Raw genomic sequence first — 16,051 nt, forward strand, 5'->3', positions numbered from 1 at the left:
ATCTGTTGACCATTTAATGACTGATTTTTTTTTAAGTTCTTTAAAATTGTTTAGCATCTAGTTTGTCTATTGAGGAAGTGAATTTTTCTTCATTGAAATTATACAGCAGTTTATTCTGTGTGTCAAACTCAAGTTTTCTCAGAAAAAAAATTCTATCAAAATTCCTAAGTGTTTAGCAGGAGATGACCTGAATTGCATAGGAAGGCTGGTTCCTTAAGATCAAACAAATGGGGACTTTCCTGGCGGTCCAGTGGTTAAGACTCTGCGTTTCCACTGTGGGGGGCAAAGGTTGGATCCCCATCGGGGAACTAAGATCCCACGTGCGGTGCAGTGCAGCCAAGCAAAAACAAAAACAAAAGACAAACACAAATGGTAAACTCACATAATGTAAACACACCTTGGGGTTATATTCACTGTTACTGTAGACTTATTATGGTTTCTCACAGCCCCGAGGACAGTTTGGAGTAGAAAAAAATGCAAATGATTTCCAAGTTCTCTTCCACGTACAATCTGGCTTGTGGTTTCAGATTGGCTTGTGGTTTCAGTTTGGATGGGGATTCAGTTTCCTGCAGCGACATTTCAAAAACCCCTTCCACTTTCAGTTGTTTCATACTGTAATCCTCCGCCCTCTGGTAGAGTGGAGTGGAAAGAAAAGAAATCTCCAGGACTGGATAAGAAAAAAGTGTATCAGAAACCAACACAGCTAACCTGAGGGACAGATTTAGAACTCTTGCCAATTTCTCATTGAAGCACCTTTCTCACCAGCTCTAAAAGATCTCTGCTACTGATTTCACCGTTAAGGTAAGTCTGGGGCAAGGGTGGAAAGGGTCAGGATGTCTTAAAAAGTCTGTTCACGATACATTGCAGCTGAGCTCAACATGGAGTATCAGCTCTTATTAAAGGTAAATTGTGTTGTTGTCAGACAGGCAGCAGAATTCATTGAGTGCCAGTTCCGCTGAATTAGACAAGAGCACGTGTGGGGACTGAGAGTTTGAAATGTCTTCATACTGTTTTTCTTCCTTTGCCACCCTATGATCTATGGGGATCATAATTGCCACTTAAGTTACCTTTGATAAAACCTGATAAAGATCCTTCAAACTGAAACCTTAACTTTTGAAGAACTATGACTGTACTGTTTTCATGAGAAAGAGCATTGAACGAAATGTAATGTAAATGGTTTGCTTACCTTGTTAAGGACAAAAAAGAAGAAAGAAAAAAGTTGAAACCCAGAATGAACAACGAAGAAGTTTTATGAAAATGGCTATATATTTTAGTCATAGTCCTGCACTTTTTTGAAGATGAATTTCTTCCTTTAGAAAGAACCCTGAATGAATTAGTCTTGATTTATTGACACCCACTCATTCCTTAAGGCCTTTTGTGTCGGACTTTGTTTCCACTCGTCTAATAATTCTACCATTATGAATCACTTTTTGTTTTTTATGTATTTTTCATTGTTGTTTTGTTTTGTTTTGGCTGCACCGCACGGCACTTGGGACCTTTAGTCCAGGGACTGAACCCCTGCCCTCTGCAGTGGAAGCGTGGAGCTTTAACCACTGGGCCTCCACGGAAGTCCCAACGAATCACTTAACACTGTCCGGAAATTTTGTTTACTCCTTGAAACTTCCTCCTCCTTTGAATTTCTTTTCACGGCACATACTTCGTGCATCTCCTTCTTGCTTGATTTCTATTTTTCTCATTAAGAAGAGCTTTTTCCTTTTCAAACCAAAAACAACACAAAGTAAAGGCAACCAACATAAAAGTAACACAAAACCCATCTAGAATTGTATGACTGAAAACAGAGATGTCTTCTTCTAGAAACTCCATCAGTAGTCCTTCCGAGCCTTTTCTCTTATATTTCTTAGCATTTTCCTTCTTTACACATTTTTTTCCTTTCCTACAGCTCTCTCTCTCTTTTTTAAGCTAGCAGTTATACTGATGTATATAAATAGTTATTTATTTACTTTCTTTTTCTGAAGATAGGCTTAGAGTGTTTAGTGAAATGCCAGTGTCACACAGAGAGCCAGGTGGAGGTCTGAGATTAGAAATCAGATCTGCCCTATTTCAAAGTCAAAATGTATATTTGTATTTCTGTGTGTTTTGATGCATTCTTGCATTGTTTTTATTTACAAAAGAGTATGGGGCTCTAACAGAGTTAGGGAGAAGAATGCAACTCAGAGCACACATCATAGGCTGAGTTATGATAGAGTAATAGTTATGTATGGGGCTCAAACACATTGAATCTGCAGAGATGTTTTGGAGATTGGGCTGTCCTAAAAACATTAAAGATGTTACCCGGGTAATATCTGGGGACAATGTATAAAATACTTTCATTAATATAGATACACAGCACTAAATGTTATTCATTAGGAGGTCTGAAAATTCAGACAGGCTAGCTTCCTTTCCCATTAGTGACCTCATTCCAAAGCACAAGAGCTTGTAGTTTCCCCAAATCTGCAAATAGATGTAGATTGTGTATCTTCTGTCTTTCTAGCTAACTGTTATAGATCATCACTGCCAGGTCCCCATATCTTTTGAACCTAGAAATGATTATGACCCCTGCTATATACAAATCAGATAACAGAACTCAACAAGCATAAGGTGCCAATAATACTGCATTGGAAGTGGATTAGAGTAAAAAGAAACTTTGCATTTGGGAATGTAAAATTATGTGTGATCCCCTCTTTTTGGATGTGGCTTGGACTGAACATTTCCTGGCTCCCATGCCCTGACGCGATGGTATTTGCAATGGATATATTATCTGTTGCCAAGCAGTTTCTGTTTTTATTTATCTGTCATCTGGATAATCTCTGGGGCATTGGCTATGAAGAAAGGGGGAGAATGGGTCTTTATAACTTTTTAAAAGCTATCAAGGGAATCCAGACCTTTGCACTGTAAGATTTCAGTTTTTTAAAAGAGGCAAGCAGATGGTGGATTTTTAGCTTCTGTTGAAAAGAATCACTTCTAAAATGGAAGAAAATTGTTCTTTATGATGTAGCAAGGCAGAAAAGCAAGCATTTGTTTTAATCTCAGATAGCTTAAACGCGTTTTATTGGGGACTCTTTAGGTTACAGAAATTGATGCCCAGAAATTAGAAAATAAATGGTTACGTATTATTTAAGAAAGTATTTTCACTCACTTTCTCATTCATAAAATGAACACTCATTTAAGTTTTGACTGAAGAACACACATTAATAGCTACATAAAAAATTCTTTAAAAGTAGAGCTTTAAGAAGTAAACAACTGTTATTTGTTAGATAATGCTACATAATGACCTGGCAGGATTTAGTATAATACACTTTGACTGGACATAGCCCTAAATTAGAGAAAAGCAAGTTGATAACAGTGTGAAAGCAAGAAGTGTCATGTAACAAATAGTGGCCATAAAGATTCAATCTGGGGATTCAAAGAGGTAAAAACTAAGAAATAGAAGCCAGCCAAAACCAGTGGGGAAGCGTCAGACTCAAAATAGCAGTAAACTAGTCTCAGAAAATGGTTTTCCATAAGGCCACCCAATATTTAAGAACCAGTGGGGTAGCCTATAGTAGAACTCTGAAGGGACTAAGACATATGTTGCTATGACCCTCTTTGCTCTTTTGTCTTTTTTAAACTTCTTCAGAAACTTAGGCCATGCTGCAGAGTAGTATGCCTGCAGGTTGAGGAAGCAAAATGATTTTTCTCTGTTTAAAGTCTAGAAATTCCAGTCTATCCCATCACTTCCCTTGCAGGTCAGGTGACCCCCCTGAACATGGCCCCAGTGGTTCACATGCCAGAACCCTTGTGCCTCATTGAGAACATTAATGGGCTACTGTTGGTTAATCCGAAAGCTCTGAAGACCCTGTCTGCCATTCAGCAGCCCGTTGTGGTGGTGGCTATCGTGGGCCTCTACCGCACCGGCAAATCCTACCTGATGAACAAGCTGGCTGGGAAGAACAAGGGTGAGTGGCCCCAGCAAAGCCCAGCCGAGTCCCTTCTGTCCACCCACACTCCCAGAATGCAGGAAGGTGATGCAAGGACAGGAAGTTAGAGATGCGGAGGAATATTGAAAGCTAATGTTTGGGCCACAGATAGTTAATTATCTTCTGGGAGACAAAGGGTTGAGTTCTGTTTCTGACATATCACCCCTTTTTTTCTTAGAAAAATCATACTATTTTCCAATTATAAGGGTAAGACAGCATTAAAATACTTCTACATATGTAGTTACAAATGATTAAAATTTTAATAGTGTAATATTCTTGCAAAAAAATCCATCAAATTTCCAGCCTACAGTACTTGGTATTCTTATTATCTCATCCTTCTATTGTAATTCAGATCAATACTGGGTTATACTTTCTGCCATATCTTCATCTTGCTTTCCTTAAATGGTAACTCAGTTATCAAGAAAGTCTCCAGTTTCCAGATCCCCTCCTCAATTACACCCTCTCCACTCCCCATTGCAGGTTTCTCTGTTGGATCCACGGTGCAGTCTCACACCAAGGGCATCTGGATGTGGTGTGTGCCTCACCCTGAGAAGCCAAACCACATCCTGGTTCTTCTTGACACGGAGGGACTTGGAGACATAGAGAAGGCAAGGAACAAGGATTCCTTTTTTTTTTTTTTTGCGGTACGCGGGCCTCTCACTGTTGTGGCCCAGCCACTCCGGCGGCATGTGGGATCCTCCCGGACCGGGGCATGAACCCGTGTCCCCTGCATCCGCAGGCGGACTCTCAACTACTGCGCCACCAGGGAAGCCCAGGATTCCTTTTTAATCAACCTCCTCATCCCTGAACATTCTTTACACAGGGAGATTTTTTTTTTGTACTTCTGCTTGACCAGGGTATACCTTTTTTCCCCCTCTCTGTTTTTAATAGTCAAAGTTTGGAAACCTGAAGTGAGAAAAATATATGTATAAGCCAGAATCATAATTGGGAGGCTGTGCTAACATGGAGATAGGCACTTAACCGAACTGCAGAAAGGTGGTACGAACAAAATCACTGTCACGAGTCTGACCCTGGAGAGGATAGAGATATGCAGTAAGCTTCAGGGCAGTGGGACTTGAGTCCAAATCAGGGTCCAGGCACTAGGAGCTCTCGGACTCTGACAAGCAAGAAAAAGTCTCCTCAAATCTTCTATTTCCCCTTTGGTCTCATCCATTTTATCATTTGCACAGGAGTAACGTGGGAATTTTCCACTTCTACGCTGGTAAGTGTCTAACAACCAGCCCACTGGGGAAGAAAAGCCTTGCTTTGTAGTACTTGCCAGTTTTCCAAGTACTCCCATAACAGCTCACTCCAAGCTACCAAAGTCGTCACTAAACTCAGGGCTCAGGAAAGATGTACACAGCCAGCTCTCGTGAGCTGGCTCGAGCACAACACTGGATCTTTCCCTTGAGCTCTCATTTTTTATGTCTTCATTTTGCCTTTAACTTACCACAATTCAAAATAGTTAACTCCTTTTTTCTTTAGTTTCCTCACCTGTAACACGGAGACAGTAGTTAATAACTTATCTCGACAGTACCAGGAATCAAAACATGTTTCTGCTCCAGTCCTGCTGACCTGTGCAGAATTATCTCTGATCCATTTTACATTTTAAACATTATCTGAAACCTCAACAAGGGGGAAAAGTATGACAGTAGTCTGTGGAGAAGAGGCTCTGGGGCTCAGGCTGATAAGGACTTTACCTTTCTCATCCCTACCAGATTAGACAATCACCTGGAGAACTGTCAGAAGTGGCCCCCATGTACAGGGACTGTGTATCTTTGTATCTTAGCATCTTTTTTGTTGTTGTTGCATCTTCTGTGTACAGATCCCAACGCAAAGAAAGTGCCCTGGAGCCCAAGGTTGGGGGTATCCAGTTTAGATTACATGTTCTAAAAGAGGGAGAGAACCATTTAGAGGTTTGTATTGAATACACTGAAGGTTCTCCTTTGCAGGGCTCCTGATCCATTTGTGCAGCAGAGAAATACCAAGTCAGTTCAGAGAACTGCCTTATTACCTGTGCAGTTTATTCACATCCTTCACCCCCAGTAGGCTCCTGAATATGTATCCCTAATACATCCCTACTCTTTGAGCAATTCTGGTGCTGAAGCTTAGCTGTATGCTGTCACTTGTCCCATCCCTCTCTCTAAAACAAAAAAAAAAAAAAGAAAAAGAAAAACGTATCGAACCATCTTGTATATAAAAGCTACTCAATAAAATAGATGCATGTATTATGTATACAGACCAACTTTGTTTTACACAATTGAAAATCTTGATTTTAAGCACTCTGGTTACCGTTACAAACGTTGACTATCCATTTTTCAAATGCCTAACCAGTTATAAGAGGGACTGATAAGTTAACAACATATGGTTTTGTATAAAATTATCAATGCTAATGGCAGAACTATTCAAAGCTCATATGTTTCTCACAACCATTTCTGTTCGTCTTGGCTAACATTTGTAAGTCAAGGGTCTTTTTTTTGTTTGTTTTTTGTTTTTGCGGTACGCGGGCCTCTCACTGTTGTGGCCTCTCCCGTTGCGGAGCACAGGCTCCGGACGCGCAGGCGCAGCGGCCATGGCTCACGGGCCCAGCCGCTCCGGCGGCATGTGGGATACTCCCGGACCAGGTCACGAACCCGTGTCCACTGCATCGGCAGGCGGCCTCTCAACCACTGCACCACCAGGGAAGCCCAAGGGTCTATTTTTAATAACTGTTCATATGGGAATGCCATGAGACATGACTGAATTTTGTTCTGACTTCTAGGGTGACAAGAAGAGTGACACCCAGATATTTGTACTGGCACTACTACTGAGTAGTACCTTTGTATATAATACTATGAACACAATTGACCAGAGGGCTATCGACCTCTTGCAGTATCCTTTTGTTGTCCAGGATGGCACCAAAGCCAGAGAGAACTGCTTTATTCACCAGCTATGTTCATGAGTCCTTGTGTATCAAACACAAGAATGAAAACATTGTAAACATTAAAAGGACAAGACAACCCTCAGAATGGGAGAAAATATTTACAAATGAAGCAACTGACAAAGGATTAATCTCCAAAATATACAAGCAGCTCATGCAGCTCAATATCAAAAAAACAAACAACCCAATCCAAAAATGGGCAGAAGACCTAAATAGACATTTCTACAAAGAAGATATACAGTCTGCCAACAAACACATGAAAGAATGCTCAACATCACTAATCATTAGAGAAATGCAAATCAAAACTACAATGAAGTATCACCTCACACCGGTCAGAATGGCCATCATCAGAAAATCTACAAACAATTAATGCTGGAGAGGGTGTGGAGAAAAGGGAACCCTCTTGTACTGTTGGTGGGAATGTAACTTGATACAGCCACTATGGAGAACAGTATGGAGGTTCCTTAAAAAACTAAAAATAGAACTACCATACGACCCAGCAATCCCACTACTGGGCATATACTCTGAGAAAACCATAATTCAAAGAGTCATGTACCACAGTGTTCATTGCAGCTCTATTTACAATAGCCAGGACATGGAAGCAACCTAAGTGTCCATTGATAGATGAATGGATAAAGAAGATGTGGCACATATATACAATCGAATATTACTTAGCCATAAAAATAAATGAAATTGAGTTATTTGTAGTGAGGTGGATGGACCTAGAGTCTGTCATACAGAGTGAAGTAAGTCAGAAAGAGAAAAACAAATACCGTATGCTAACACATATATATGGAACCTAAAAAAAAAAAAAAAAGGTTGTGAAGAACCTAGGGGCAGGACAGAAGTAAAGACACAGATGTGGAGAGTAGACTTGAGGACATGGGGTGGGGGAAGGGTGGGCTGGGATGAGGTGAGAGAGTGGCATGGACATATATACACTACCAAGTGTAGAATGGATGGCTGGTGGGAAGCAGCTGCATAGCACAGGGAGATCAGCTTGGTGCTTTGTGACCACCTAGAGCGGTGGGATAGGGAGGGTGGGAGGGAGGGAGACGCAAGAGGGAGGGGATATGGGGATATATGTATACGGATAGCTGATTCACTTTGTTATACAGCAGAAACTAACACACCATCGTAAAGCAATTATACTCCAATAGAGATGTTGGGGAAAAAAAGGGGCAAGAAAAAGAGTCCTTTTATTTACTGATGAAATGAGGATTGGTTATAACCCAAAGGCAATATAAAAGTATAGGAGGGCATGGAATTAAATATGGTTTAGACGCAGTTCTATTTCCAACAGTTTTCCTTAATTGCATCTCAGCTATGTGACAGAACTGTCAAATCTGCTCAGAACAGTTACCTCACCTGATCTTGATGGGGAAGACAATGCAGCTGACTTTATGAGCGTCTGTCCAGACTTAGTGTGGACTGTGAGAGATTTCTACCTTGACCTGGAAGCAAATGGGCGACTCATCACAGCAGATGAGTACCTGGAGAATTCGTTGAGGCCAAAGCAGGGTAACAGGGACTTCAGTTTTGGAAAGAGGGAGAAAAGTAGCACAAGAAATTATCTCTTGTGTGTTGCTGGTTAAAGTTATTGTTTCCTATATTTACTCACCTGACTAAATCATCACATAAATAATTAATACTGTTGATTTAAAGTGAACTAATACATTCAATATTAAATTGTATTACTCCCTTGTTCTTGGAGCAAGTTACTTTTCCATTTTCCTTTCCCTGATTGATCACGTTTTAAGTTTTTGCTTAGGGTTTGTGAAAATGTAGTGAAATAAATAACAGTAGGTAGAAAGCACATTTATTTGTGGGAAAGAGATTAAAATGAAAGTTAACCCTATACTAAATAATCCTATTTTTCCTTCCTCAGGCACTGATCAACATCTTCAAAATTTTAATTTGCCCCGTCTGTGTATACAGAAATTCTTTCCAATAAAGAAATGCTTTATTTTTGACTTGCCCACTCATCGGAAGAAGCTTGCCCAGCTTGAGACACTGCATAATGATGACCTGGATCCTGAATTTGTACAGCAAGTGGCAGATTTCTGTTCCTACATCTTCAGCCATTCCAAGACTAAAACTCTTTCAGGAGGCATCAAGGTCAATGGATCTCGTGAGTACCTCTTCAAGGATTTTCCTTCAATCCAAAATAGAGAATGGGAGCACTGTTGTAGTTTTCTCCTTCCACTGTTGAAAATACATAGTCAGCTACTACCAAGAAAACCATATGTATCATATTTATTAAACTCAGGTGAGTACCAAAAATATTTCTAGGCTTTTTAAGCAATGCCTGCAAAGTAAGATAAATTAGGAATATAACCAGATGAAAAGGTCAGGTTAAAAAAGTTCTACCTGTAAGTGGTCCACTGTTGAACTAGACTAACCCACATGGGTTGGCAGCATTTGTTCTACCGATATTATGGATACTTATTATGCCTTTGATAGGCAGAAGATGAGGAAAACACATACATTCTCTGTATAAATAGAATGTGCTTGATACAAACGTTAAACAAGCAGATGCCCAAGTTGTCTAGAGCCCTTAAAGAAATCTGAGCAGACTTCTTGGTCCAGTTGTTCCTAAATACTCTATGTCTTGGAACTTTGTCAATTATTGCTACGCTCTAAAGGGAAGTTGAGTGCAAACAAAAATAGCTAAGGACAAGGAAAACAAACAGGAATGTTCCAACAAAGAGTAAGGTGAACTGGTCTAATTGGCCTACTTTGTGATCTTTCCAATGAGGGTAACACTCATACCAGCTTTACAGGTTGAAGTGGAGGAGAAAATGGAATTCTGAAGGAAACAGAAACCTGAGGAAGAGAGAAAGAATGGGAAGTATAAAGAGGCAAAAGGTCTATAGTATTCTAATCAAACGAATACACACAATTTTATATAACCATTTCCACATTTCTCAATGAGAAAATGATGAAATGTGGATCATCACATAGATCTTGAACTTTCCTCTTTGAACACTTTCTTTTCTCAAAGAATTAAAGATCTGTCTTCTTGGTCACATGATTTCCCAAAGGAACTTATTTGGGCCACATGAACACTGTGCAGGAGGCTGAATACGCTAAATTAACATTCTCAGAATTACTCAGTTCAGAGCATGTCCCTTTTCTTTGCAAATAATTCAAGCATCTCTTCCTCCTGTGAAGATCTAGAGAGCCTCGTATGGACCTATGTCAATGCCATCAACAATGGGGATCTGCCCTGCATGGAGAACGAAGTCCTGGCCTTGGCCCAGATTAAGAACTCAGCCGCAGTGCAAAAGGCCATTGCCCACTATGACCAGCAGATGGGCCAGAAGCTGCAGCTGCCCACGGAAACCCTCCAGGAGCTGCTGGACCTGCACAGGGTCAGTGAGAAAGGGGCTATGGAAGTCTTCATGAAGAACTCTTTCGAGGATATAGACCAAGGGTTCCAGGAAAAATTAGAGGTAATTAAGTTTTATTGCTGGAGTTCATGGGGCTTAGGGGCAATATAGGCAAGGTATTGCTATGAGGCAAAAATGAGGCAAAATGAGGACTTAATTAAGAGAAACAATTCTTAGTAGACTGAGAGACAATGACTATCACTTATGTGACCAAGATATCACTATTATTCTGAAAACAAACAAACAAAAAACCAAACAAATAAACATGTAACTACTCTGGACCCTATAGATTCTGAAACTTTCACATGCAGACAACTCAACTTACTATGTTACACCCATGGACTAATTTTTTTAAAAGTAATCTTATCCCTTAAAAAATGTATTCATAAAGTACTAATTAACTTTCCTTTTTTAGTAATCAAGCATACAGAATTGCCAAATAGATCTACTAAAATATTATGTCCCTAGGTTTAATAGCACACACTCATCCATTCTACCTCATTGGGAATCCCAGCCCAGTATAATACTGGGATGGTTGTAAAACAGTAGGTTGCATTTAAAATTAGGGCATGAGGCTAGAGATCTGCAGTTTAAAGATCCTATCTAAAGCAGAAAAAGCAAAAGAATGGGGTTCCAGGAGATTTCAAAAACAAAAGTAAAGTCATTTTTCTACAGTGTATCAATCCTTGGAACTTCTCTAGGTTTGGTCGGGAGGATATAGTATTGCTTGTAGTCCTTGAATTTACAGAAAAAATACAGTCTTTTTGTAGGCCATTTCTAAAAGTACTGTAGTGTTGCTAACGCCTTTTCCATGGGCCTTTTTCCCTTTAAGACCCTGCTAGAAGCCAAACAGAATGACTTTTGTAAAAGGAATTTGGAGGCTTCACTGAATCGCTGTTCAGCTTTACTTCAGGATATTTTTTGTCCTCTAGAAGAAGATGTGAAGCAAGGGATTTATTCAAAACCTGGGGGGCATCGTCTCTTCCTTCAGAAGAGAGAAGCGCTGAAGGCAAAGTACTATCAGGTGCCCAGGAAAGGAATACAGGTATCCCCAGTTTTATGTATTAATTATGGGGAATTGCTAGGGGTCTTCTTTTTTTGGACAGGAAGAATGAGAGCTGTGGTATTAAACTGAACTATCACCATAGTCACCAGACTTTTATCGCAACCTTCAACACTAATTGCAACAAAGGGACTTTTTTGGTTACACAGTACAGAATCCCAATAATTGAACTAACTTAAGAAAATAATTCACTGGCTCACATAAACTAAAGGCAAAATGTTTAAATTTAGTTGTAAGTGTAGATATGTTCAAGAGTTTAACATAATCAGTTGATTACATGTAACAATGTAATCAATTTTCCCCTTTCCTTTTTCTTTCCGATCTCAACTCCAGCTTTCTGTTCTGTTTTCCTCACCATTGGCGTCATTCTCAGGCAGGCTCACCCCACACGGCAGCAAAGATGACACCAACAGCTCGCAGCTTAACTAGTCCTTTGTGCCCTCAGTCTCACAGGAGAGAAAGCATCTTTCCCACCATCCATATCAGTCTTTAAAACACCCAAGCTGCAGTATTTTCCTGCCTGTACCCAAATATTTTGCATCAAGTGGCCTTGGGTACTCTAATAGGCCAGCCTGGAGCTTGTGCCCACCCCTTGACAGAAAAGGCTTGACATAGTTTCACCAAGTACAGACTGAGCACTTCCAGGGAGGAAAAGATGCTGAGAAGAAAAATAAATAAAGAGGTTTATAACTTTTCTAATCATTTCCTAGCTCTAACTGCATTTTTTGGGGTTCCTAGGCTGAGGAAGCTCTGCAGAAATATTTACAGTCCAAGGAGTCTGTGAGTGATACCATTTGGCAGACAGATCTGGTTCTCACAGCAAGGGAAAAGGAGATGGAAGGTGAGAAGAAAATGGAGAAAAAAAAATGCAAGACAGAAATTCTATACATTTTAAATTAATTTGGCCTGGTTCACCTGGGATCATTAAACAAGAGCAAGAATGGCAAAGATGTACCATTCTTAGCTCCTCAGTCTATATTTGAATAGGGCACATACCGTCAGCTACAATATGATTACCTGGAGGGGAAATATGACCCCAGGGAATTTTCTCTATGAAGTAGCAGCAATAACAAGTGAGTGGGAGGCAGAAGGAAGGGAAGAAGTTTGCCATTTTCTTCCTTTTCAGTGGCACGTGTGAAAGCAGAGTTTATGAAGGCTGAAAAAGAAAGGTTGGGGGCAATTCTAATGCAGCACCAGCAAATGATGGAGCGGAGGGAGAGACTCCATTGGGAACAAGTGAGACAAATGGAGATAAAAAGATTGTACCAACAGGCCCTGCAACAGAGGGACCAAGAACGTCGGCTCAAGGTACTCATCAATTATTTCATTTCTGGATTTTAATCATATACCCCTCTCTGTATTGATGAAAACATGAAGCAGTGACAATGTGGGAGAGGCAGCATAATATTGTGGCTCAGGGCAAGGACTCTGGAATCAGACAGCCTGGGTAAAAAAGCCAGCTCCACTTCTTATAAATATATTACATATATTATAAATATATTGTTTGGAGATGGTTATAATACCTATTTTATAGGGCTGTTTTGATACTTAAATGAGTCAATATTTGTGTTTAGAATGATGCTTGGCACAGCATAAGCACTATTAATTTGTTAAGCAAAATCCAAGGATATTTCTAACCCACGGTAATTAGTCTTTTTTGTTATCTTGTTAATTGCTCTAGCTAGTCGTTTCCACTGGTCATAGATTACCTTGCTAAATTAATTTCATATTACTGTGTCTATGCCCCTTTCCCTTCCTTAATTGTCACTGGTTCTGAAAGCCTTTAACTTGTTTCATCCAGTCCTCTACTATTATTATCGCTCAATTAACAGTAGTTCTTATTTACCAAGCACTGTACAAAGCACTTTACACACATTCTCTAATCTAATCTATTCACTGTGAATCACAACCATTATGTCCTTATTTTTCCGATTCCAAAGAGCATAACTAAATGCCAATATCATACATCCTAGCAAGTTATCAAAACAGCCTTCCCAGTGAGTGAGATCTACAATGCTTTCGTTTCTACAAACCCAGTCTGAAATTCTTATGTGAGCACGCTTATGAGACAAGGGACATCCTCCTCCTCCTCCAGGGTGGCTGATCTACCTGTAGGTCCTCGTTTTTCAGACACTGCTCCAAGACAATTTTGAAATTACAGACCTGCACTGAAGGACAATATTTTCAACCTGGTGTTTCTGATCTCCCCACACTGTCCTTCTACTTTTACCCCGTAACTGTGGAGACATGAAACAAATTCCTTTATCTAAGGCTCAGACTCCTCACCTGATTGTGGATATCACCTAGACACCTAGTTGTTGTATCAATCTCTCCTTGTAATACTAGATCTGACATTCCTCTGTGTATACATGAGAATTGAAGTCAAGATGTGACTCAGATTCCCTAAGGACAAAGGGGGAAGGGGCCTTAGGATATAATTCTTGGAACACCAATAGTTCAGGGATTGAGAGATGAGGATGTTTCTGTAGCTAGATAAAGAAGCATGGAAGAAGAATTACACAAGTAGAAAACCAAATGTGAGACGTAAAATGGACATGAACAGAAAGGAGGAATCAGGGTCTGTCTTTTGTTACTGATTGATTAAAATAACTAAGGGAAAGTCAATGATTTGGGCTCCTTCCCTCCCCCCTCCTCCTGCAGAGATCTGGACATTACGTTTTGCTAAGCTCTTTGGTTTTATGTATCACTCTTTAGGAGGAGGCTGAAAAGCTCAAGGAGAGATTCCAAGCTGAGAGCAGAAAACTTCAGGATGAGATCCAGCATCTCCAGAGGAATGACTCACCAGATGATACATGTATCTTACTCTAAAGAACTAAACACTAGAACTTCATTTTCTTGTTCACTTTCACTGAAGACACAAAGGAACAAGAAACTATAGAACTTGAGACAATCACCATTTAAATAAACTTCATAATAATTATATTGAGCTTTTGTATTGAGTTATAAGGTTATGATGCTCATAATTGGTAAAACGTGCATTTCACTAATTTCAATAGTTTAAATGTTGTTTGCTTCCTTAAAGAGATTACGACTTGTATTATAAGGGACATATTATCATTGCCGCTATTGGCAGTGATATTGGGCAGGATCTATAAAGGGAAACTTTCTCTTGTACACCAATACCACCCCTCTAATTTTCCATATTTGTCTCAGTGGGGATTGGAAGAGACCTGGGAGGGTGTTTCTACAATAAACTAAGTCACATGGAATTTGCCCAGTGACTTGGACTCAGGTGGGCATCACTCCTGCCAAGTGGTTTTGTGCTGGATGCCATCAGGGAGAGGCACTGATGATAAAACACACGTAAAAAAAACTAACCAAGCTTTGTAGTGGAGACGTGTGTGGTTCTCAACTGGGTGGAGGCTGCTCAGTCTATGGGCAATTATATGACTCCTGGTCATGGTCAGTAGACAGTCTGCTTAAACTATTCTAAGCTGTAAGCAAATAACATCATAATGAAATAGAGGTACTCTAGAAGATGGAAGGAACTACCAGCATGGAAATTGTGTCATAGGCTGAAGAGCTAAAGAAGCCTAACCTTCCTGTTATCCTCACCAAGGGCATAACTTAAATAGGACATTATATATTATGAAGCAATTTATATTGGACTTGGTGATTGTGTATCACATCTTTATAATCCTTTAAGTCTGTAAATAAATGGTATAAGGCAGGGGTTCCCAATGCCTGGGCCATGGACAAGTACCAGTCCATGGCCTGTTAGGAACCAGGTCGCACAGCAGGAGGTGAGCAGCTAGGAAGCTAGCAAAGTTTCATCTGTATTTACAGCCACTCCCCATCGCTCGTATTACCACCTGAGCTCCACCTCCTGTCAGACCAGCGGCGGCATTAGATTCTCATAGGAGCGCGAACCCTCTTGTGAACTGTGCATGCGAGGGATCTAGGTTGCACGCTCCTTGTGAGAATCTAATGCCTGATGATCTGAGGGGGAGCTGAGGTGGTGATGCTAGCGCTGGGGAGCGGCTGAAAACACAGATTATCATTAGCAGAGAGGTTTGACTGCACAGAGACCATAATAAATCAATTGCTTGCAGACATATCAAAACCCTATCAGTGAGTGGCAAGAGAAAACAAGCTCAGGGCTCCCACTGATTCTGCTTTATGGTGAGTTGTATAATTATTTCATTATGTATTACAATATAATAATAATAGAAATAAAGTGCACAATAAATGTAATGCGTCTGAATCATCCCGAAACCATCCCCCCTCCCCCAGTCCATGGAAAAATTGTCTTCCATGAAACCTGTCCCTGATGCCAAAAACGTTGGGGACTGCTGGTATAAGGTATGCAAGATAATGTTCCACAAGATCTCATGGGACTTATTTAATTTTATGCTTGCTTATAGTACTAAAATTAAATGATTTTAATTCTTTGCAATCATATATGAAAGCCTACTGATTTTTATTAAAAACTATGGATTCTGTAAATATATCTGTGTATATATATTTTAACTGTAAATAACCATACAATTTTTTAAAATAACTATATTACTTTGTGGTTTTTTTCCTCCCAATAGTTAAAAGTCTATAGGGACTTCTGAATTTCCCTAAAAATATTGAGAACTTTTTTTGAGAATTATTTTTTTTTTTTTTTTTTTTTTTTTTTTTTTTTTGCGGTACGTGGGCCTCTCACTGCTGTGGCCTCTCCCGTTGCAGAGCACAGGCTCCGGACACGCAGGCT

General features: G+C 40.0%; 1 protein-coding gene across 1 annotated transcript; it reads left to right on the top strand.

The window, feature by feature from the left end:
• Nucleotides 1–301: 301 nt before the first annotated feature.
• LOC309818380 (guanylate-binding protein 5-like) lies at nucleotides 302–15,828 on the top strand. Its single transcript, XM_082648084.1, has 12 exons — nucleotides 302–372; nucleotides 603–801; nucleotides 3,726–3,935; nucleotides 4,437–4,564; nucleotides 6,718–6,827; nucleotides 8,201–8,397; nucleotides 8,765–9,007; nucleotides 10,051–10,331; nucleotides 11,101–11,313; nucleotides 12,070–12,172; nucleotides 12,458–12,639; nucleotides 14,047–15,828. The coding sequence occupies exons 3-12, from the start codon at nucleotides 3,746–3,748 to the stop codon at nucleotides 14,158–14,160; spliced, it is 1,761 nt and encodes a 586-aa protein (XP_082504210.1). The 5' UTR covers nucleotides 302–372; nucleotides 603–801; nucleotides 3,726–3,745; the 3' UTR covers nucleotides 14,161–15,828.
• The last annotated feature ends 223 nt before the right edge of the window (nucleotides 15,829–16,051 follow it).

The sequence above is a fragment of the Grampus griseus genome (assembly GCF_964374135.1).
Source record: "Grampus griseus genome assembly, chromosome: 1".
Lineage (NCBI taxonomy): Eukaryota > Metazoa > Chordata > Mammalia > Artiodactyla > Delphinidae > Grampus > Grampus griseus.

Coding starts and splice junctions, on each gene's coding strand:
- LOC309818380 (XM_082648084.1), top strand. CDS start 3,746: ATGGCCCCAGTGGTTCACATGCCAGAACCCTTGTGCCTCATTGAGAAC. Junction 10,332..11,100: donor GGTTCCAGGAAAAATTAGAG/GTAATTAAGTTT, acceptor TTTCCCTTTAAG/ACCCTGCTAGAAGCCAAACA. Junction 12,640..14,046: donor ACCAAGAACGTCGGCTCAAG/GTACTCATCAAT, acceptor ATCACTCTTTAG/GAGGAGGCTGAAAAGCTCAA.